This window comes from Miniopterus schreibersii, assembly GCF_964146895.1.
Source record: "Miniopterus schreibersii genome assembly, chromosome: 8".
Taxonomy (NCBI): domain Eukaryota; kingdom Metazoa; phylum Chordata; class Mammalia; order Chiroptera; family Miniopteridae; genus Miniopterus; species Miniopterus schreibersii.
Genome location: NC_138109.1, coordinates 59,935,531 through 59,959,568, shown reverse-complemented (window position 1 = coordinate 59,959,568; position 24,038 = coordinate 59,935,531). Strand labels below are relative to the sequence as shown.

The 24,038-nt window shown below is 34.2% G+C and overlaps 1 protein-coding gene across 5 annotated transcripts in view; it reads right to left on the bottom strand.

The window, feature by feature from the left end:
• The window catches only part of CCDC18 (coiled-coil domain containing 18), a 93,113-nt gene that overhangs the window by 45,370 nt on the left and 23,705 nt on the right, over positions 1 to 24,038 (bottom strand). For 3 of the 5 annotated variants that reach the window (XM_081145283.1, XM_081145287.1, XM_081145285.1), the window contains 8 exons: positions 20,580 to 20,803; positions 19,317 to 19,427; positions 18,717 to 18,848; positions 15,799 to 15,933; positions 15,269 to 15,346; positions 10,198 to 10,314; positions 4,896 to 5,063; positions 1,942 to 2,084 (listed from right to left, as the gene is read on the bottom strand). In XM_081145283.1, the coding sequence (XP_081001409.1) occupies positions 1,942 to 2,084; positions 4,896 to 5,063; positions 10,198 to 10,314; positions 15,269 to 15,346; positions 15,799 to 15,933; positions 18,717 to 18,848; positions 19,317 to 19,427; positions 20,580 to 20,803 (1,108 nt within the window). The remainder of the gene's footprint in view (positions 1 to 1,941; positions 2,085 to 4,895; positions 5,064 to 10,197; positions 10,315 to 15,268; positions 15,347 to 15,798; positions 15,934 to 18,716; positions 18,849 to 19,316; positions 19,428 to 20,579; positions 20,804 to 24,038) is intronic. The other 2 variants (XM_081145286.1, XM_081145284.1) reach the window with 2 other exon arrangements.

The following is a 24,038-nucleotide window of genomic DNA, read 5'->3' as shown; positions in this document are numbered from 1 at the left end:
GAAAAGAAACAATTACTTCAATTTTCTCAGTGAAACAGAAAGCAACATTGGGGAGGGGTTGTTGTAAGTTTGAAAGAAAAGGCAAAGGTGTAGAAGAATATTGCTAGATAGAATTAAGGGAACATTTAAGGTTTAAAGTTATGATTTTAAAGTAAGACTGGTCAGCGTAGTTAGATTTTCTCACGCCTCTGTAAAGATGCAAACGTGGAGTAGTCTGAGTTGGTTTTTAGGTTGTGTACCACAAAGTGAGAGAGAGGTAAGGGAACCGTGGGTATTTGCAAATCAATGATTTTAATAACTAACAAAAATTTAAGCTGGGTAAAGAGAGAGGAGAGGAAATTAGGGAATGAGAGAGTGGTAGAAATGATGGATTAGAGGTCCTGGTAAGACCAGAGAACTGTTGAATTTAGGGTATTAAAAGGGAATGAGGATGATATGGGGTAGATGCATAATATTCAGATTATGCTGAAATATAAAATGACAAGATCGAGGGTGAATCATGTGAGTGAGTGTCTGAGGTATGACAGAGATCAGGATCATTAGAGGAGAAGAATTTTTGAAAATGAGGCTAAGGTGTTAGAGGATCAGCTAGACTGAATCAGCTACATTGAAATCTCCAAGAATAATGACAGCAGTGGTTTTAGAGACAGCTATGGCAAGTCACGTGGCCTGTAGGTGTCAGCAACAGTGAGGGATGATATGATCTGATGACGTGAGGTTCATGCAGTATGATATACTATTCCACATCCTGACCCTTGTGGTACAAGAACTGTGGGGAAAAGTTTTAACTTTAGAGAAAGAAGCAATGTCCTCAGAGGAGAGTCAGATGTCTATTACAGCAAGCAAAACAAAGTTGAGAATATAGGGATGTCTCTAAGGATGGATTGTGAAGTCCAGAGGACGCAGTGGAAGCCTTTCAGAAGGTAGAATGAGGTGGGAGATGGGAAGAGAATATGTGGAGAGGTTAGTATGGGACATAAGGATTGACCAGGAAATCTATAGCTTCTAGTGTTTTTTTGCATAAGCAAGGATAAAGTTACAACGTGATTAATTTTTGAGGTATTAAGGTACACACTGGTGGTGAGGCTGTGGATAGACCCCTGTCAGTAGAAGAAAGATGGTGTGAAGAAGTGTGTTCTTAGTTTTAAATATAGGACACCTTCTTGACCCTGTCAAGAGAGTTGAGGACATCTGGGGAAGCAAGTTACTACTCCAGGCACAAAGGCCCTATCTTTACTCCTGTTGGTAAGGGAGAGGAAGCCTGGTGACGTGGTTTTAGTTCAAGTGCATAAGGTAACTCTTACCTCTTATTGGTAGAATGGTGGGCTAATTATGAGCATAATATTAATTAGGCCAACTCTTGTTGACAAAGTAGAAGAGGTCTGGGGAAACTAAGTATAGCTTTTAGCTTATGGGTCCCTTTCATGACTAATTGATGCCTAGACCCAGCCCAGCCAAATTAAATTCACAATCTTTCGAGGTGGGACCTAGGCATCAGTACTTTGTAAAGCTCCTCAGGTGATTTTAATGTTCAGTGAGGGTTCAGTCAAGGTGGAGAACCACTGCTTTATTCTATTAAGTTACTCCCTCCCATAAACAGTTTGATCCCATTCCTGTATATGAGTATATCTTTGCCTGCAGCTTGTAATGTTTTCCACAACTTAATTCACTACAACAGTTCCTGAGTGCATACTGAGGTATTAGGAATTATGCTAATTGTTGTGGGAGGACCCTTCAAATAAACTAGATATTATCTTGGTATTAAGGAACTTGGAGTAAAAGGGTTATGAAGGAGGTACAAACAAAACACTATAGGAACACAGACGGTAGAGAAATCACCTCCTCAAGCAAAAACTTCACTGAACATTACCTGATATTGAAACTCAGGTACTACTGATGTTGAGAGAGGAAGATAAATAAAAACTACCATATTCATTTTACCTGGCAGTGCCAGTAAGCTCAATAACTTTCTGCCTTTTCAAATCTGCTTCTTGTGTGGCTGCATCACATTTCTCCTCCATTTTTCTCAACTTTTCAGCTGAATTTTCCTTTTGTTTTTGAAGCTCTTGTTCCAGTTTCGATACCTTGTAAAGAAGTTTTCAGTGTTTTAAATTCAGTCACAGCTCAACATTCTTCAGAAGAAAAATATTTATGTAAATTTGTAGCCTAGCCTATCATTCAGTTTTAAGATGTATTATATAAAACAAAGTACAGACCAAGAATTACAGCAGGTCCTCAAGTAACATTTCATTCAGCACCGTTTCATTATAACATTGGTGAGGTACATAGTAACCTAACTTGTTTATATTAGCCTATATGCTAAAATTGGTTTCGTGATTTGTCATTTCACTTAGTCACAGAACTTATCGATGTTAAATGAGGACTTACTGTAATGTTTTGAAATATAAAAGCAAAACAATTTTTAATAATAAAGATATTTCATTCATTTATATATGTATAGAAGTGGCCACTTCATAACACTAAAATAAGATCTACAAGAATTTAATAAAATAATGGTCAATGTTCTTTTCATTATCCCCACTTGAAATGTTTTTTCTTCTCTTGTCAAACCATGTTCCTTTCCTTCTTCACAAATTGGCTCATTCAGTGAAAGATTCCTAGACTCCTACCTACCCTCAAACATTATAACTTGCATTTGCTCCCATTCATTCTTCCTTCTGTTCTCCAGTGAAGGAGATGGTCTTCCTCCTATACAAGTCAAGTTATTTCACAGGTATTCTGGATTCAATTCCTATTCACCGCCTCAGGCATCTTGTACTGTTGACTATCTCTACTCTATCTTTGTTCTCTCTTTCTTCTGGTTTCTTTATATCAGCATTTAAACACGTTCAAGACCTTCCTATCGTAAAAAATTTTCCTTCATACCTCTACCTCCCTCCAGCTACTATCCTTTTCTTTCCTCTTCTTCATAGCCCAACTTCTCAGAGTTTTCTACGCTTGCTGTATCATTCTCACTTCTCATTCATTCCTCAACCTGTAGCGATCTGGCCATTCTTCAGAAACTGCACTAAGTCATCAATGACCTCCATGCTGCTAATTCCAATGGCTATTTCTCAACCCTCAATTTACTTGATATTGATTGCAGCAATTGATGACACCAACTGTCATTCCTTATCATGAAATACTTACTTTGGCTTCCATGTACCACATCCCTCAGAGATCTGTCCAAGTCAATCTTCTTACCCCTCATTCTATATTCTCTCCCTAGTTAATCTCAGCCACTTCATGTTTTCAATGAACATTTACATGACTGTGATCTCAAAGTTAATCTCTGGCCAATGACTTTAACATCCTCCTTGCTCTTCTAAAACCACTAACTGACGAACTAAATTCAGATGATAAATTATTAAGACCTACACCCCCAACTCAAGCTCCAAAAATAAAATTAAAATAGTACCCAGGTAAAAAGGGTAGGGAACCATGAAAAATCTACCTACTCCGTGCTTAATTGAGTAACACTCATAAGCACAAAAAAATCTAAAGATAAGTAATAATCTGAAAGAATACAGCATAGAACCTATGCATAGCAGACAGAAATGAAAGCTAGAAAAATATTCACTAAGAAATTTACTCCAAATACTAAAGAAATTTTTAGATATCAACTCCTTTAGACCCTTAAAGAAATTAAAGAGAACGCAAAAATCTCTTAAAACAAAGATCATGAAGAAATAAAATCATCAAATGAAAAATACAAATGAACTGGCAGACTTAGGGGGGAAAAACACAGAAGAAAACCGTAGGACAATTATAGAAATGAAAACAACTCCAGAAGGAACAAGAATTATAATCAATCCTGCAAAACCCAGATCAATAACAAAGAATCTAGGAAGTGGGAATCTAACACAGATAAGATGAAGAAACACTTCAGGATAAAGCTGTACATCAGGCATATCAAACAACAGGTCTAGAGTTTAACAAAAGCAATGGAGAGGTACAAGAGCGATGTATAATACCTGCCTGCCATGTCTGAATGTATTGAGAGGAGATCCGTTAGTTCCACTGGAGAGGCTGAGATGAATTCAGAATACACAGATAAAAGTACACATGACATAGAGGTGAGGTTATACAGACCATCATTTTCTTTTTTCTTTTCTTTTTTTTTAAATACATCTTTATTGATTTCAGAGAGAGGAAGGGAGAGGGAGAGAGAGAGATAGAAACATCAATGATGAGAGAACCACTGATCGGCTGCAGCCCACAACCCGGGCATGTGCCCTGACCGGGAATCGAACCCTGATCGCCTGGATCCTAGGTCGACGCTCAACCGCTGAGCCATGCCTGGCTGGGCCAGACCATCATTTTCTAATTTACACATTTCTATAAAGTTTGAAAAAGGGAAAAGAACAAAAGATGTGAAATACAGTATCTTTCTGAAGAATTCAGATGAATTTGGTAATGAATGAAAGAGGAGATTAGATTCTAGTATAAATTTTCTGAGGACTCTTCCTTTGGAATAATAAATATTTTTAGAAAGAAGTAGTAGCCTTTGGGATCTTTCTTTTAGTGCCTTGCTTTGGCATTTCTTCAGGGATTATCACACGTCTTGATCCAAAAAGAAGAAATTGGAAGGTATGATGACTCATATAGGCATTATATTCAGGTAGGTATTATTTTCAGGTCTAAGAAGAAAGGAGTGATTAAAAAAGAAGACTAGATTATAACTAAATTGTGTGGAATGACAAAATGTACCCATGATATCACATGGTCACATTACACAGGAATAGAATTTTATCCATTTTACAATGTTAACATAGAATATTTCTTATAATATGAAATCTTCGAGATTGAACAATTTATATAACAAAAAAATGTATTATCAATTGTAATAATTTCTATTTCATACAAGTAAAATAATTTTGACCAATAATATATACCTGTTTTTCAAGTTTAGTTTGAATGTCTTCTAGCTCTCCATTTCTTATTGTCTCTTGCTGTAACATTTGCTGCTGTTGCTGAAGAGTATGCTGTAGAATAACATTTTGTTCAGAGGTCTCTTGAAGACTGTGATTTTTTATCTTTAGCTCTTTCTGTAAACAATATACCTAACAAATATATACATTTCTCATTATGACATCTTTCAAATAAAAAGGAACAAAATGTCAAAGCTGTCTGCCTTCTTAGATAATTATCCCACTTGTCATGTGGGACAACTGTATTTGTTGCTATAGGTTATTATATGAAAGAGCAGGGTCTATCTTTTTGATAAGGAGATATGTTAAAAGGGACTACTTACAGGGTTGGCTCTTGACTGGTCTCTGGGAATGTGGATTTTGACATTCCCTAAGAGATGAAATTGTTTTGTCTGGCTAGGGCATTGAATCATGCCTTCCTTCTGAGTCTGAAATTTTGACACTTGTGGCTGTTCCTATGTGACCAGTCCACCATAAAAAATCTTGATCTCTGAGTCATAAGTAGGCTTCCCTGGGCAGAAACACTGCAGATGTTACTATATTTTCACTGCTACAGAAAGAAGCATGTTCTATGTGACCCCTCCCAGGAGGAGGGATAGAACACAGGAAGCCATGGATTTTTCCAAACTCCTGTCGATGTATCTTTTCCCCTTACTGATAAGAAATTATAGCCATGAAAGCACTGCATAAGTGTTATATGCTATTTATTACATTATTGTTGCTATTATTGCCATTGTTTGTAAAATGATATCCTAGTAATGCACTTTTGAATATTCATGGCCCAAAAAACACATAAAAGAATGACAATTAAAATTAAGACATCATACTCATTTGCTGCAAATATTTAGGACATGAATATTACATTCCCCGAAACTGCTTTAAAAGATAGCTTTTAAGTTATCTAAATGCACCTATTAAAAGGGGGGAAAAATGCACTTTGTCATAGTTTTACAAATTCTAAAATATCTGCCGAAAGAAAGTATTGTTAAAATTGTATAAACAATGCAGTATAATTTAATGCATACTTTATAATATTCTTCACCTGCTCCCAAAAGAAGGTTAAATAAATGATGACATATCAATCTGATTTAAAGTGATACAACCGTATAAAATCACAATTTAAAAGACAGTAGCAAATATAAAATTTTACGAACAGGCCATAAGTTCTTAATGAAATTAAGTGAGAAAAAAATTCAAAATTACATTTCACTTATGTAATTATGAAAACATGCAGGCAAAAAGAAATGTGAAAACTTAACTATTAGAGAGTGGGTTGTAGGTAAATCTTCTTTAAAAGCTTTATTGCCTTATAACTGGCCTGAGGGAGGTGACCTCTGAAAATGGTTTGCTAGTCACTTGACCCCAAAACCCCCATAAAATCACGCATAATAAGAGGTTTGAATCTTCATGTTCACTTTAAGAACACTCATGAAACTGCCCAGGCCATCAAGTATATGAATATCTGTAAAGGCACCAAGCATCTGAAGGATGTCACTTTACAAAAGCAATGTGTGCCATTCGGTTCTTACAATGGTGGAGCTGGTATGTGTGTGCCCAGGTTGAATAATGGGGCTGGACACAGAATTGGTGCCCCAAAGAGTGCTGAATTTTTGCTGCACATGCTTAAAAATGCAGAGAGTGATGGTGAACTTAAGGGTTTAGATGTAGCTTCTCTGGTCATTAAGCACATCCAGGTAAACAAAGCTCCCAAGATGGGCGCAGAACTTAGAGCTCATGGGTGGGTTAGTGCATATATGAGCTCTCCCTGCCACACTAAGATGAACCTTACTGAAAAAGAGCAGACTGTTCTAAAGCAGAAGGCGAGGATGCACAGAAGAAAAAGATATCCCAGAAGAAACTAAAGGAAAAAAAAACTTATGGCCCAGGAGTAAATTCAACAAAAAATACATAATAAAAGTTAAAAAAAATTTATTGTTGCTTATGTAATAACTGTTTTTAAAATGAAGAAAAATAAAGTAATTCCTTTAAAGCAACAAATCTTTCCAATAATTGCTCCAAAAACAAAAGAAGGAATTTTAAACAGCTAAGAAACAGTGGAAGAGAATACTGACTTGGTTCTTTTTTCTAACTATTCAACAGCTGAGCATTTGTCAGCATCATGAAGCGGTTAGGGGCCAATTCTTCACCCATAATGAGAGGCTCTTAAATTTCAATCTTCATTATAAGATGACGTTGTTGTAAACTTGGAGAACTTTATAGATATCACAGGCAAGTATGAACGCATACTTTATAGATATTCCATTGATTTTTAGAGGGAGTGGAAGGTTGGGCGGGGAGAGAGGGCGAGAAAGAGAAACATCGATGCAAGAGAGACACATTGACTGGTTGCCTCCTGAACTCGCCCTGACTGGGGCTGGGGCATAGAACCTGCAACCCAGGTACCGTGCACTTGACTGGGAATGGGACCTGAAACGCTTCGGCTCTTGGGCCAACGCTCTAACCACTGAGCCACACTGGCCAGGGCAATACTTTTTTTTTATTGGAATATTCTGTCTTATACTTTCCTATTCAGAGGAAAAAATTGAAAAAATATGAAAATAGACAAAACAGAAGGAAAAAAGATAAGGCCTAACCAAAACACTAAGCAAGTCCTAATAACAAAAACTTTATTTCAGTAATCATGCCACTGACAAAATAATTTCAATTAAAAATTTTGACGTATCTAATATGTTACTTGTGTCCCAAATATAATTCACAAAAATTAACCTGTATCTTTCAAATTTATACTAGCATTACATTGCACTACCATGTAACTTCCACTTGATTTTACTCTAAAAGTATATACTATAAGACAAATAGTTTTTAGATTACATTTGCTAAGTTATTATATTCAAACAATAAGGTTTTCCTAAAGGAGTCATTATTTTATATTTAAAGTCAAGTAAAAAGTAGAATTTATATTATAAAATCTACTTTACAATTAATTTTATCTAGTATTAATGTATATCCAAAGAAAAGACACTCATAATTATTACTTAAATAAAAGTTAAAAAATATTTTATTTAATAGATATCAATATGAATATAAACTAGAAAAGATTAATATAACCCAAAAAAGTTACTGATATGATGCCAGCATCTCAAAATTTAAGTCCATCAATTTGAATAAAGATATTTATCAATAAAATTATTGAGTTTAATGAATAAATGCTTTTTTCTATTTTGTGTTTATCTTCTTCTATCACGTTGACAATGTAATTTTGTATGAACACATACTTTTATAATTTTTAAGGAATTTTAATATGGAATTAAAATATTTTCAAAATAATTCAGGACCCCAAAGTCACTATTATTTTAATTATAAATGTATTTATTTTCAACATCTGGGAAAAAATATTTGCCTGAGTAAAAACCCCAGAGGAATATTTATTAGCTTTTTGTGATGGATCATCAACATGTAGTTTTTACAACTAGCTAACTTTCTACCAATATGCTCTGGGGCGACTTAATTATTCAGCTAGTATGTAATTTTGGATTACCCACTGATTTAAAAGATTAAAGCATCTTTATAATATCCCCTATTATTAACAGAATGGATGTACTAAGAATCAAATCAAATTTTCTAAAACCTAGCTATATATGATAAAAAAACCTCACCACTCTGCTGTTATATTAATTATATTAACCATCATTAGAGTTTCCTCTGTAAGACATTATAATTTATTCTAAAAACAAATACGTCAAAAGTAAAAAAATGTATGGATTGGTACCTAAAATAAAAAAAGGAAATAACAATTGGATTCGTCTTCATGTTTCATATCAATATAAATTTAGGCAAAGAAATGAAAGATGGCCTTTTCAGTAAGTAAACCAATGCACAAATTTTCTTACTTAGTTATTTATTCTCTAATATGACTGTACATACCTGACTACCACTTCTGATTTCTAATTCAGTTTGAACCTAGCTTTATATTTCCAGCCATTTTGAAAAAAGTTGTAAGTTCATTTGGGGTAAATGTTGATTATCCACCTAGTCTCTTGATGCTGTTTCTAAGAATGCAAAGTATAAAGCTCAACAAACTGTCTTATTACAAACAACGTCTCCAGATTCCATCTCTGTTAAGTCCATTTATGCTGGAGTGTAGTGAGGGCTCTAGGATAAATGCCTAAATAATATTTTAAAGGAGATTGTGGTAAAAAAACACACACAGGCATTCCTATTTTAAGAAAACAAAGTATCCATTGTTTAGGCAATTTAATTTCCATATACTGGAGTAGAAAAATATATGTGCCCATCTGTCAAAGATGCCATAAAAGCCTTCATATAAGGAAGTGGAAGGAAGAAGACAGGATGATATAAAATAAATGTAACGGCCCTAGCTGGTTTGGTTCAGTGGTGGGCAAAAGGAAGTTTACAGCTGTTTGTATGGAACATAATACAATAATTAATAGAATAAAACACAGAATAAATTCTGTATTTTGCATACTTATAACTATAAACCTACTTTGTCCACCCCTGTATTATATATTCTTACAAAGAAATAAAGGAACTCTTCAAAGATTATTCCATTGAGCAACATTCAGTGAGTACCTATTACATTGAAAGCAAAATGGTAGACAATGAGGATACAAATAAGATAACTCAAGAAAAATCTTCACCCAGCTGGCGTGGCTCAGTGGTTGAGCACCGACCTATGATCCAGGAGACTGAGGTTCGATTCCTGGTCAGGGCACATGCCCAGATTGCAGGCTTGATCCCCAGCAGGGGGCATGCAAGAGGCAGCCAATTGATGACTCTCATCATTGATGTTTCTCTCGCTCTCCCTCTCCCTTCCTCTCTCTGAAATCAATAAGAATATATTTTTTTTAAAAAAAGAAAAAATCTTCTAGTATCTGAGGAACTCATTTCAAAGAAAGTTAACTTTTAATTCTCAATCCTTTAGACAACTAGAAGGAACAAAAGCAAAATGGAAAATATTTGAAGAATTTTATATCTCTAAGTCTAAAACAATGTTCTAAGTATTAATCATCTATATTAGAATTACTCTGTGATATTAATAATAATTTAATTTCCTGATTCCCTAAAAATATATAAAAGAATCAGAATTTTAAAGTATCATATTTTGTGCTGCACTGAAATAATGTTTATTTTTAAAAGAATGTAAAATTAAAATTTATATTTCATTGAAAAGATTTTTTTATATCAGCTACATAAAGATGTACTTGTAAAGTATCTTAATAAAAACAATATCTCAAAAAGAAATCACCTGAAAAATATTCTATATATAAAGAAAATATTTATTTACCTCTTCAGATTTCTTCTTCAGCTGTTTTTCAAACTTTTCCTTATTTCCTTCCAATTGATTCAAATGCAAGGCAAGTTCTTCCTTGCAAATTTCCAATGCTGAATCTAACTGTCTGACCTAAGCAGGAAAAATTCAAAAAAGGAAAATCAACTGATATTAGTTAAGTGTTTATTACATGCTCAATATTTTACAGAAATATGTCCTGATGTTAACTCACTGCTTCAAACAGTGAATACATAGTCAAACTTAGGATATAAAATGCTATTACAGAAGAGATTTATTTAAAAACTAATTTTTCATTGCAAACTAGGAAACCAAAGAGGAAACCAGAGACTGGAGTCCTGAAGAATAAATAGGACATGAGCAAGTGGAAAGGGGCATTCCAGGAAAAGGGAGTATGTTCAGAGGGAGTATGTCACTGTAAAAGGGAATGGTGAGAAGCTGGCAGGAGCTCAGGGTATCGAGAGTATGAATCTGTTGGAGATGGGTATTTGGGAGATAAGACTGGCAAGAAAGGCCAACTATCAAGAACTTGTAAGGCAAACACCCTAAAACATTTACCTAAAAAGGTAAGCAGTATTGAAGTCTACTCCTTAAGTTCCCTGGATCAAGAAAAATAGTAAAGTGAGTACAAACTGTTATATTGTGTTAATGATGCTACAGTGTGGATGTTCTCAATATGCTGAAGTCAATAAGAAATGAAAGTATTTTTCTCAGCTGGGGGGGGGGGGGAAGCTTAGGAGAAGGCTGCTTTTGCTCTGAATCAGTGAAAATATTTTCAGAAAGGCAGCGATGTAACTTGGTTCAAGGGTTCCTATAGCTGCAAATGCTTTACTACCTTAATATTAAAGAGCAAGTGAGCAACAAACAACTCAAATCAGCACATTTATTTTTTTTTTTAATTAGCTTAGGGTCAGTTTGTGTACATGCTTCATATCCTATCTGGTAATAAGATTCTTTTTTTTTTTTTTTTTGGTAATAAGATTCTTGTCTTGCTCCTTTCTTTTCCTCATAATTCTGAGCTGCTCAGGGTGTTCTCTCTCTCTCTCGTAATGTTAATAGTATTCTGCAGGGTGTTCTCTCTCTCTCTCTCGTAATGTTAATAGTATTCTGGTGTGACAGAAATCTCAACAAGATAAGCAGAAAAAGAGAAAAATGTTCTCTCTATCAGATACTATTCTACATCATGAAATTGTCTTTACAATTCTTATTTCTAAAAAGAAAACTTTGACACAGATTTCAAAAATTGTCCCTAGAACCTGTGAATAGAACCATTAACAGCTAAAACGTTTGTAATTTTGAATGATTATCTTTGTTAATAAACTGTTGCCCTAGTAATAATTTTATTGTTGTTGTTAATCATTACCTGAAGATATTTTTTAGAGAGAGTGGGAGGAAGGGAAGGAGGGAGGGAGGAAGGAAGAGAGACAGAAACATCGATGTGAGAGAGAGACATCATTTGGTTGCCTTCCGCATGCACTAGAATCAAACCCTTGACCCTTCCATGTGTGGGCCAATGCGTTCTAACCACTGAGCAACACAAGCCAGGGCACCCTAGCAATAATTTTTAATTAACATTTGTTTTATGCAAATTTTCTTTCTTAAGCATAAGAGCATTGGTACTTGTATCATCTTCCACATACAGAGAAACGTATATCTATGGCTGTCAGAATATCAATACCTGATAATTAACAATGTAAAAAAAAAAAAAGAATCAACCAATGAATGCATAAATAAGTGGAACAACAAATAGACCTCTCTCTCTCTCTAAAAAAATTCAATAAAAATAAATAAAAAATTTAAAAAACAAAAACAATGTAAAAAACCATTCAGACAAGATTGATCACTCAATGTTAAAACCAATGGTTATGAGGCTGTTGAGAAGCAAAGCATTCACATGGTCTCCAAGAATCACCCCACATTTTGTTTATTAATTATAAAGGAAAAAATATGCCCTTAAAATGGTGAGATCTGGCAGTAACCACCTTAAATAAGGTGTCAAGATTGGCTATGGCAATAATGGGGTCATATGACATGCGCCTCCTGATGTGAAGCACAGGGAGGAACACAGGATAACCCATGTGGTGTTCCAGTTGACTTAGACTTTTCAAAAGATTCAACATTATGAAGAATAGGAGACAGTGAGTTTAGGAGAATATAAAGAACCCATGCAACACATGAATTATAATTAAATCCTAGACTGGGAAAAGAAAAGGAACAAAGCTAAAGTAGTATAAATCAAAGTTTTACTGGGCATACAAATCCCCTCGACACCCCACTGAAATAAAGGTTCTGATTCAGTAAAAAGGTCAGGAGTAGGGTGATGCAAGGAAGGTGCCAATGGCTCAAAATTTACGGAGGCACACAGGGCCATGCCAGTTCTGACCCTTCTGCTTGTATGACCCTCAGAGGAAGCATCTCCTTAAATTTTGTTCTAGAGGTCCCTCACTGGCTTCACCTTGGTCCCACTTTTGTTCAATAGGTCTGGGGCACAGCAGATATTCTGCAAGTCAACGAGTTTCCAGGTGATGCTAATGCTGCTAGTCAATAGACCATATTTTGAGCAACAAGGCTATAAAAACATTTTTAAATAACTGGGAAAATTTCAGTATGAACTATGTATTGATGTTACTGAATTATTGTTTACTTTTTCTGGTATGTAGAGGTGGTGTGGTCATGTAGGAGAAAGTTTCTGTTCATAGGAGATGCAAGTTTAAGTATTAAAGGTGTAAAGTGTTATGACATCTGCAATATTCAGGTAATCTGGCAAAAAGGGGGGTTTGGGTGGGTGCCAGCACAAGTATGCATGTGCAGGTGTGTGCAGAGAGAAATGAAGTGAGTAAAGCTAGAGTTTAACAGTGAATCTACAAAGATGTTCTCTGTACTATTCTTTCAATATTTTTGTAGAATAAAATTTAATTAAAAATTAATAAACCAATTAAAACAAATAATTAATAAAAACCAAACATCTACTACTATGTTCGATTTGGACAGCATTTGAGAGTCTGAATTGCATATAAATAAACATCATTACTGTATACAAAACACTTAGAAATATACGTATATATAGTATATATACACTGCTCTGATGAACCAAAAACCTACTCAGGGGCACAGTCTGGGGGCAACGAGGTGGGAGTTCTAGGCTACTCTTTGTTCAACAAAAGCACCTAAGCTCTTCTCTATTGCTTGTTTTTCCCCACTTATGATTTTCTTTGAATCTAGAGTAGAAAATAACAAAACAAAACAAAATCAATAAAATCTCTAAAGCTAATAAGCACTTTCTCAATTTTCTATTTAAAAGTAGGCAACAATTACTTTAATCTACTGGTTTTCATGTTACCTGTTTAGAATTCTCCCACTAATCTTCTAGCTCTCATTAAGCTACAGTTATGTCATTTTCATAGGTGCTATAACTTTAAACTGATCCTTATAACTCTCCTGCAGTTAGGAAATTCATAATATTTTTATGCAAAGGACAAACTGAAGCATGCAGAAGGGCATGGCCAAAAGTCAGGAAAGAATGGTGTTAAAGTCATAAGAAAAGAGAACTAAATTTCAAACTTCTATTTTGTTGCTAAAAATATTCTATATGTTAAGAATCATTTATTATAGCTTCAGTCATAAGAATTTTATTTCTAATTTTGACTTTTCCCCCAGCAAAACTATCAAAGGTACTAAGGGAATAAAACCCAACATCATAATTCATTCTTTTGCCAGTTTCCTTCTTGCCTCTTATCTGGTTATTAACATGTAGAAATAACTTGCCAGATGATTGACTACCAGATTACGGGATAGAGCGTTAGGCAGTTAAAGAAAAACAGGAGTTAAGTGGCAATATAAATTTTATTTAATAAAATCATTTCCTGCCTACAACCTTTGTAGCGATTTTTAATGTTTGTGATCTTAGAGGTTAACTTTACATGAGGAAATAAATTGACATGGCATGAAATGCTAAAAGTTTTTGAAAATACTATAGGAAAGTTAAGGATAAACATATAATTGTGTTTACATGGGTATACAAGGTCACAAAGTGGATTAAAAACAGAGTACTAGGAAAAAATACTAACCATCAATTTTTAAAAATCCTTTATATTCAAGCCATGTATGATAGAATAAAGGTAGCAGTATGTTTGGACTTAATATTATTATTTTTAATGTTTCCACTGATTTTAGACAGGGAGAAAGGGAGAGCGAGGGAGAGAACATTGATGTGTAAGAAACATTGACTGGCTGCCTCTAGCACATACCCTACTAGAGATCGAGCCCACATCCCCAGAATGTGCCCTGGCGGGAACTGAACTGATGACCTTCTGGTGCATGGGACAACATTCAACCAACTGAGCCACACCAGCCAGGGCTGTTTAGACCTCTTTTTAACACCAAAAATGCAAATGAGAAAATATTGAATACATAGTAATTACTTATTAAAATTTGAGTAACTTAGCATATGCTAAGCATTTTATGTAGCTCAATTTAAATCTCACACTAAGTATTGTTATCCTTATTTTACAGATAAAGAAACTAAAGTTCAGAGAGCACAAATAGCCTAATTATTGTTACAGTCAGTCAGTAAACACCCTGAAGCCAGAATTGAAACCTAAGTCAATTTAGGTCCAAAGCCCATGCTTTTAAACACAAAGATGTATTAGCCACAAAACTATTTTATCTGGAAATTCTAAACTTATCCCCTAATTAATCTTAGAACAGGTAGAAAGAAACAAAATTGGACTGCTTGTAGTCTCATTTCCCTTCACTTTCTCTGTTAATTCTTTACTAGTAAAGTTAATAAGTAGCTAATGTTAAACAAGATTTTAACATTAAAAAAGAAATGAAAGTTAGATAATATACAAACTAAATTATCAACTATCAAATAATTAAGATCATAACTCACGTTGAAGAAAATATACTTACACAAACTAAGCTCACTGACCCAGGTAAAAGTCTTTACCTCTTAATTGGTTTTTATACAAACAATTTTTACAATTTATAGAGACACGTGAAAAAGCTACAGGAATGTCTCCATTAAGAAAAAATTAAAAAAATTTTTTTAAAGTATAAGCATCCTAACCTTGATTGTTTCTTCAGATACTTGGTTCTGTAATGCTTTCAAAGCTTCATCTTTCTTCATATTTTCCTTTTCCATTTCCTGAAAACATACAGATTGGTAAGCAAAAATAAAAGTATGCATATAAATAGTTTGGTGTTACTAACATTCTGTTTAACAATTGATAAAGTTAAAGGTATGTTACAGAAACATAAATTTAAAATATTAGTCAGCTTTTATTTATTTATTTTTTATTTACTTTTTCAATCCTCACCTGAGGATATTTTTTTCATTGCTTTTTCAGAGAGAGTAAAAAGGGGGGATGGAGAGAGGGGGAGAGAAACATTGATGTGAGAGACACATCAATTGGTTGCCTCCCGCACGCAACGCAATCAGGGCTGGGGATTGAGCCTGCAACCGAGGTACATGCCCTTGGTCAGAACTGAATCCCAGACCCTTCAGTTCGCAGGCTGGTGCTCTAGCCACTGAGTCAAACCGGCTAGGGCAAAATATTAGTCAGCTTTTAAATAGCATTTTTATAAAGATGGTTTTACCCTTTTGCTTTCTGTCAAGAGTCTGTCTAGTGATTCAAGATGATGTTGTTTGCATATTATGTCTTGTTGCAACATGGACATAGTCTTTTCTTGCTCCTTAAATTGTTGTTCTTTTTTCTCTAGTTGAGATTCAAGCTAAACATAAAAAGATATAATTTTTATGTCAATTTTTAAAAATTTTAAAACATTTAAGTATATAAAAAGAAATATAATACTCACATGTTAAATTACTACTAAAATTACATAGATTTTTGCATTTTGCTAAATTTCCTTTAGTTTCCCTTCTTTTAGAAAAGAAATGAAACCACATGCCCATGTCTACCCCTTTACTCCTTCACCAATACTACACTGAAATTGACCTGTATCATTCTGTGGTGTGTTTCATTCTTATACATGCTTTTTGTGCTTTTACTACATTTGTAGATTCATGAACAATATGTAATGTAGTTTTCTGTCTTGAAAATTTACAGAGATGATATCAATATTTCTGCAAGTTTCAACAACTTATTTTTTTAATTCAATATTGTTTTAGTTATTTATCCATTGATATTTTCCATGTATCCATATGCGAATCTAGTTCATTTATTTTTAATAGTACACTACTCCACTGTAACAACAAACTATAGTTTGTCTACTCTTATACTCAGAAACAGTTAGATATTCTGCTTTTTACTACTATAAATTACCATAACATCTTTGTACATGCCTCTTTATGTACATGTATTGAAGTTTCTTTAGAACAGACCAATTAGTTATGGACTTATTGATTGTAGGATATATTTCCAACCTCATTAGGTATTTCTCTTAAAAGTGCATCAAAATTTATACTTTTATTAGAGATATATAAGATTATCGCCCTTATAACTTCACCAATAATTGGTGCTATCAAACTTTTTTTTTTTAAAACCCTCACCTGAGGACATGCTGCTTTTATTTATTTTAGAGAGAGAGGAAAGGAGAGGGAGAGACAGAGAGAAACATCCATGTGAGAGAGAAACATTGACTGGTTGCCTCCCATAAATGCCCCAACCTGGGATTCAGCCCACAACCTGGGTATGTGCCCTGACCAGAAATTGAACCCATGACCTTTTGGTGTACAGGATGATACTCCAACCAACTGAGCCACGCTGGCCAGGGTGGTGTTATCAAACTTTCAAAAAACGTTTGAAACAAAACATAAAATTACTGGTATGTGTATATGTATACATGTGCGTATTATACACACGTATATACAAAAAATATAGATGTGATACACATAAACACACAAATACATAAAATAAAAATATGGCAGCAATGAGGTTAAGTAGAAAATATTAAAAACAGGAATTCTGAAATAAAAACAATCAAATGAAAATAACCAAGTAACACATTAGAAATTAGAGAAATAGAAAGAAAAAAGGTTGATATGAACAGAGCCTAAGGGATCTGCTGGACACCACCAAGCAGAGAAACATGTGCATCATGGGTGTCTCGAGAGGAGAGGAGGGGAGGGGAGGGGAGGGGAGGGGAGGGGAGGGGAGGGGAGGGGAGGGGAGGGGAGGGGAGGGGAGGGGAGGGGAGGGGAGGGAAAACAAAGACACAGAATATTTGAAGAAATAATGATTGTAAATATCAAAAGACATGAATATAAAACAGAATCTCAATGAACTCCAAGTAAGATGAACTCAGAAACCCACAACAAGAGATATTATAATCAAACTTTCAAAAGACAAAGATAAAGAATCTTAAAAAACAGTTAAGAGATAAGCAAATCATCATATACAAGGGATCTTCAATAAGATTATAAGCAGATTTCTCATCTGAAACTTTGAAGGCCAGAAGAGGGGGGGGCTGACATATCCTAAGAAAAAAACTGTCTAAGAATCTTATATCCAGCCAGCTGGGTGTGGCTCAGCAGTTGAGCGTTGACCTAGGATCCAGGCGATCGGGGTTTGATTCCCGGTCAGGGCACGTGCCCAGGTTGTGGGCTCAATCAATGACTCTCTCATCATTGATGTTTCTGTCTCTCTCTCTCCCTCTCCTTTCCTCTCTCTGAAGTCAATAAAGATATATTAAAAAAAAGAAAAAAAAGAGAATCTTATATCCAGCAAAACTGTCAAAAGTGAGGAAGAAATTAAGACAATCTCAGATAAATAAAAGATGAGGGAGTTTGTGACCACTAGATATGCCCAGCCAGAAATCCTCTAGGGAGTTCTGCAATATGAAAAATGAACAGACATTAGTAAACTGAAGCTGTATGGAGAAATGAAAATCTCAATGAAAGTAAATATATGGGCAATTACGAAAGCTAGTATTATTGTAAAAAAGGTGTTTTTGTTTTGTTTTAAAGTTTGTAAATTTTTTTTAATGTATCTTAGAGTGAAGAAGGAAGGGGGAGAGAGAAATATTGATGTGAGAGAGACACATCAATTGGTTGTCTCCCACGCGTGCACCAACCAGGGCTGGGGATTGAACCTACAACCCACGTATGTGCCCTTGACCGGGAACTGAACCCAAGACCCTTTGGTGTACAGGCTGACACGCTAACCACTGAGCCACACCAGCCAGGGCACATCTTTTTCTTTACTTTTGTTTTTATTATTTATTTTTCACCCACGGTTAAGAATGCTTCTATTCTCATCCAATCTTGAAGCAACTAATATCTCTAGTGGAAAAGAGTCTATAGAATCCCTCTTAGTTAGGTAATGTAAAAAAATAATGATTAAAACTGAAATGGCAGAAGTATTATATAAGAAAGCATTTAAAAATGATCCAGAAGTAATGGGATTCTAATTATAGTACTTGCCAGTAACTTTTCTATGTCTTCATTTCCTCATATATTAAAAAAAGAAAGCTGGGTTAATAATGTTTAAGGTAATTATTAGCATCCATATTCTAAATATACATTATATCTACTTGTAAAAATATTAATATCTTACTCTTTCAATCTGCTTTTCCATTTCTTTATGCTGTTCAAGATGAATTTTCTTTGCTTTTTCAAAAGCTAAACAAATTTTCTCATGTTCCGTATTGATATTGGTTTCTAGACTTCTTATCTTTTCATTTTTTTCCTAGGAATACAAAAACACTTAAAAAGAATATAATTGAGAGCTAGTTTTACATAAAAGTCCATTACTAAAGCATTAAATTTGTGATACTATTCTTTAAAGATTCGTAGTAGTAAATATGTCAAAGTTCAAAAATATTTAAAATACTTATGAAAAAGACAAATTGGTTATCTTAAAAATTGTATCAAAATGAGAAAATTAAACTACTTTAAAATACTGAGAATATCAAAGAACTACTACTATTTCCTTTAACTCTACTAGGATAAAAATGAGGAAATGTAAATAACAGTTGCATATAAGCCTATTAACCTAAAAATATAGGAACAAAAAAGGAATAAAGGGAAGAGTTAGCAGAATTTATACTTTCCTACATAGTACATTTTATTATAATAATACTAAAACAAACATGTCACGAATTAAGTGCCTTAAAGTCACGGTAAATTTGTAGCAAAAAAAAAAAGTAATTTTTACCATAAGCTCCTGTTCAAGTTCTGCATTTTTTGCAGCAATAGAGGAATAGGCAACTATTTTTTCCTCCAGCTGTTTCTCTAGAGTTAAAAGTTGAGAACATTTCTTTGTCATCTGAAAACAGATCAAAATGAAAAATTTTTTTAAAAAATTACCTTAAAATATAAGTTACAATTTAGAAGAGAAACAAATAATGGAGGGTAGACAAGAGATATGACACAGCTTGTTCCATCTATGTAATACATAAGTAGTTTAATTCAGACCCCCTCTGTCCAAGTAGGATTGCTCCCTAACCCATTTCTTAAAAGTAGCTATTAAAGACTAAAATTAGTATAATAAAAGGTCAACAATAGTTTATTTCTGGTGGTATAATTAGCAACGACTTATTTTTTCTTTGTCCCTTTCTTTATTTTCAACAAGACTGTGCTAATTTTATAATTTTTTAAAAAGTTATTAATCTCAGTACTTGACAATTTTCTAAGTAAGTTAAAGCTGTAATTACAGACTAAATCTCCTTTTCCATTACTTAAGCAAGCTCTTATTCCACAGGTCATTTTCTTGGCTTCAAACTTTAAGATGAGAATTCAGACATTTAAAAAGTGTCCCCATAGATAGCTGCAGCCCCTGGTTTGAAGGCTGAGCATAACATACACAAGTGATCTGGATCCACAAAGACCGAATGAGGCACCCTTGTTCTGTCCTCACAGGAAATGAAGACCAGATACAATACACACATTATCCCCTTTTCAGAATGTAACCCATAGCATATCTGGACCAGATTCACATGCAGTTTTTAAAAATGCAGAGTCCTGAGCATTACTCGATATTTCCTGAGTCAAAATCACTAGGATAGGATCCAGAAATCTGCATGTTTAACAGGCTTCTCAGGTGGTTCTGCTGTTTGCTAAAATTTGAAATCTTCTATTACCACTACTTTTCTTTCAACTGCATAATCCAAATACTTTCCTTGTACATGTGTATTATCCATATTAACTTATACTTAGAAGAAACTGAGTACAGCACAGTATAAGTTCCACCAAATTTTATACCTTTTAGGGCACTAGAGTATATTTTCCTACTTTTAACATAGGTTAAAATGCAAAGGTTTCCAAATATAGTTTTAGAAAGAATTTATAACTTATGTGGTCCCGTTTACTTTTTTAAATGCATAAAACTGGACTTAAACATACAATTTTTAGTAAAACCTACAATATCTTTTTTCTTACATGAAAATTTAGTACATATAAACAGTTAATTCAAACTTACTTCACTTTCAAGTTTGCTGGAGTTTGAAGCTTTCTCTAGCAGCTCTTCTTGAATCAGCTGAAATTGGCTAGTTCTGTGGGCCATGTTAACTTTCAAATCCGAATTCTCAGCTTCTATTTGCATCAACTTAGTACGCAGTTCTTCTATTCCAGAAGCAAGTTTTTGCCTTTCTCTCTCGTATTGCTTGTTCACAATATGTTGATTTTGATCTTTTATACTTTCTGCTGGTAAAAATAAAAGGAAAATTTTTCTGTATAAACTTCAAGAAAAAAACCTATTACAATGTTAAAAGACTTAATCATAAAGTTCAGTATCGGATCTAAAGAATAGTAAAGGGAATGGAAAATGAGCCAGACATTAAGGAAAACATTATGAAGCAATCATGGTAAGTAAGGTACTTTCTAAATTAAATATGTAACAAAGTGGGAATAAGTTCTTCTGAATCACTCACTTTTCTAGACTGTTCCTTTATATCAGAAAAACTATTCCTTCTCTAGCCTTAAGAATCCAATTTTTGTGGTAGAAATCATTGTAAAAAAAAGTGATTGTTTTAAAACAAAAAACAAAAAACACTTTTCCTGTCTCCTTAAACTAAAGTTCATCATAAAATGTATTTGGATAACTTGAGATCATTAAGAATATTTTGACATATTGTATACAGATGTAGGTTCAAAAGCTGAAAACAGTGACTCCCAGTCCAAACTAACTGATGAGAATTCAGTGATGCTTTTTGAAATCGCTGAGGGTCATCAGAGGCAGTTGTTTGAGTACACCCTTTCTCTATTATAAACATATACACCTACCCTCACTCCTCAAGATAACTGAACTTTCAGGAATGTTTTAAAAAGGCATAATGTAGATGACTGCATGAAAACACACCCAGATGTGGAAACAAGTAGAGATGCACTATGGCTTCAAGGGTTGTATAAGTAGCCATTTCCCATTAAATCTCCATCTCACTAATATTTCACTTTCTACACTACCTATCATTGGCTCTATCCCGCTTCGATGTCAGAGAATCTATGACATATATTTATCACCACTTCTAAAAACTAGCATTCCCTCTGCTAATCTATCTTTCTTCTCTCTACTCTCTCTAATCACTTAGATATCTACTTTTCTCTGCTGTCATTTTTGCTGCTAGTAGCCCATTGTATTTGAAGATAGATTGTGATACATTAAAGCTGCATATGTTAACCACTAATGCAACCACTTTAAAAAAAGAGGTATAGTTAATTAATTAGTAGTGGAGATTTTAAAAAATGGAATACTAAGACAGCAAGAAAGGTCAATAGAATAAATAGTAAGCAGATATCAAGATGGTAGATTTAAATCCCAAAAGATCAATAGTTACATTTAATGTAAGTGATCTAAACATTCTTATTAAGAAGCCAAAATTGTCTACCTGATTATAAAAGCAAGAACTAACTATATGCTTTCTATAAGACACTCACTTATATATAAAAACACAGGTTAAAAAGATGGGGAATAAAATCATACTAGGCAAATACTAATCAAAAACAGTTGGTGACAAACTATCAGAAAGAGGAATTAAGAAAATAATCCCATGTACAATCAATTCAAAAAGAATAACATACCTAGGAATAAATTTAACCAAGGATGTGAAAGATCTGTACAATGAAAAGTTTAAGACAATGATGAAAGAAACTAAAGATAAAAATAAATGGAAAGATAATTTGTGCTCATGGATTAGAAAAACTAATATCGTGAAAATGCTCATACTACCCACAGTGATCTACAGGTTCAATTCAAACCGTATCAAAATTCCAATCGCATTTTTCACAGAAATAGAACAATCCTAAAATTTATATGGAACCACAAAAGACCCCAAATAGCCAAAGCAATCTTGAAAAGGAAGAACAATGCTTGGAGGTACTATGCTTCCTGATTTCAAACTATATTACAAAGTCATAATAATCAAAACAATATGGTACTGCATAAAAATACACATAAGTAAATGGAACAGAACAGACAGCCCAAGAATAAACCCACGCATACAAGGCAAATTAATTTATAACAAAGGAGCCAAGAATATACAATGGGAAAATAAGATAGTCTCTTTAATAAATAGTTCGGAAAACAGGACAGTCACATGCAAAAGAATAAAACTGGATCATTATCTTACACCACACAAAATCAACTAAAAATGTATTAAAGACTTGAACATAATACCTAAAATGATAAAATTCCTAGAAGAAAACATAGGGGGTAAACTCCTTAAAAATCTATCTTGGTGATGATTTTTTGGATTTGATACCCAAAGTAAAAGTAACAAAAGCAAAAATAAACAAGTAGGACAGTATCAAACTAAAAAGCCCTAGCCAGTGTACTCAGTGGTTAGAGCATCAGCCCGAACACAGAAGGGTCTCTGGTTCCATTACCGGTCAAGGGCACATGCCTGGGTCACAGGTTCGATGCCCAGCCCTGGTTGGGGGGCATGTGGAAGGCAACTAATCGATGTGTCTCTTTCACAATGATGTTTTTCTCTCTCTCTCCCTCTTCCTCCCTCCCTCCCTCCCCCTCCCTCCCCCTCCCCCTCCCCCTCTCCCTCTAAAAATCAATGGAAAAAATATCCTTGGGTGAAGATTAACAATAAGTAAATAAAATAAAAAGCTTCTACACAACAAAAGAAACCAACAAAATGAAAAGGAAATCTATGCAATGAAACAAAATATTTGCAAATCATGTATCTCATAAGGGGTTAAATCCAAAATACATAAAGAACTCATACACCTCAACAGCAAAAAAAAAAAAACAGTCCAATTAAAAAATGGACAGAAGATCGGAATAGCCATTTTCCAGAGAAGACACACAGATGGCCAACAGACACATGAAAAAGTGTTCAACATCACTAATCATCAAAAAAATGCAAATCAAAACCACAATGAGATATCACCTCACATTTATTAGAATGGCTACTATGAAAAAGACAAGAATTAACAACTGTTGGTGAGGATTTAGAGAAAAGGAAGCCCTTGTACACTGTTGGTGGGAATATAAATTGGTGCTGCCCCTATAGAGAACAGTATGAAGGTTCCTCGAAAAAGTAAAAATAGAACTACCATATGGCCCAGCAATTCCACTTCTGGCTATTTAGCTGAAGAAAACTAAATCACTATCTTGAAAAGATATCTGCACTCCCATGTTCACTGCAGCATTATTTACAATAGTCAAAACACAGAAGCAACCCAAGTAGCCATCAGTGGATAAATGGATAAAGGAAATGTAGTGTGTATATGCAATGGAATTTTATTCAGCCATAAAAAGAATGAAAATCCTGCCATATGTAACACCATGACTCGACCTTGAGGACATTAGGCTAAAAGAAGTAAGTCAGACAGGAAATGACAAATACCATATGATCTCACTTATAGGTGGAATATAAAATAAAATAAACCCATAGATTTAGAGAACAAATGGGTGGTTGCCAGAGACGGA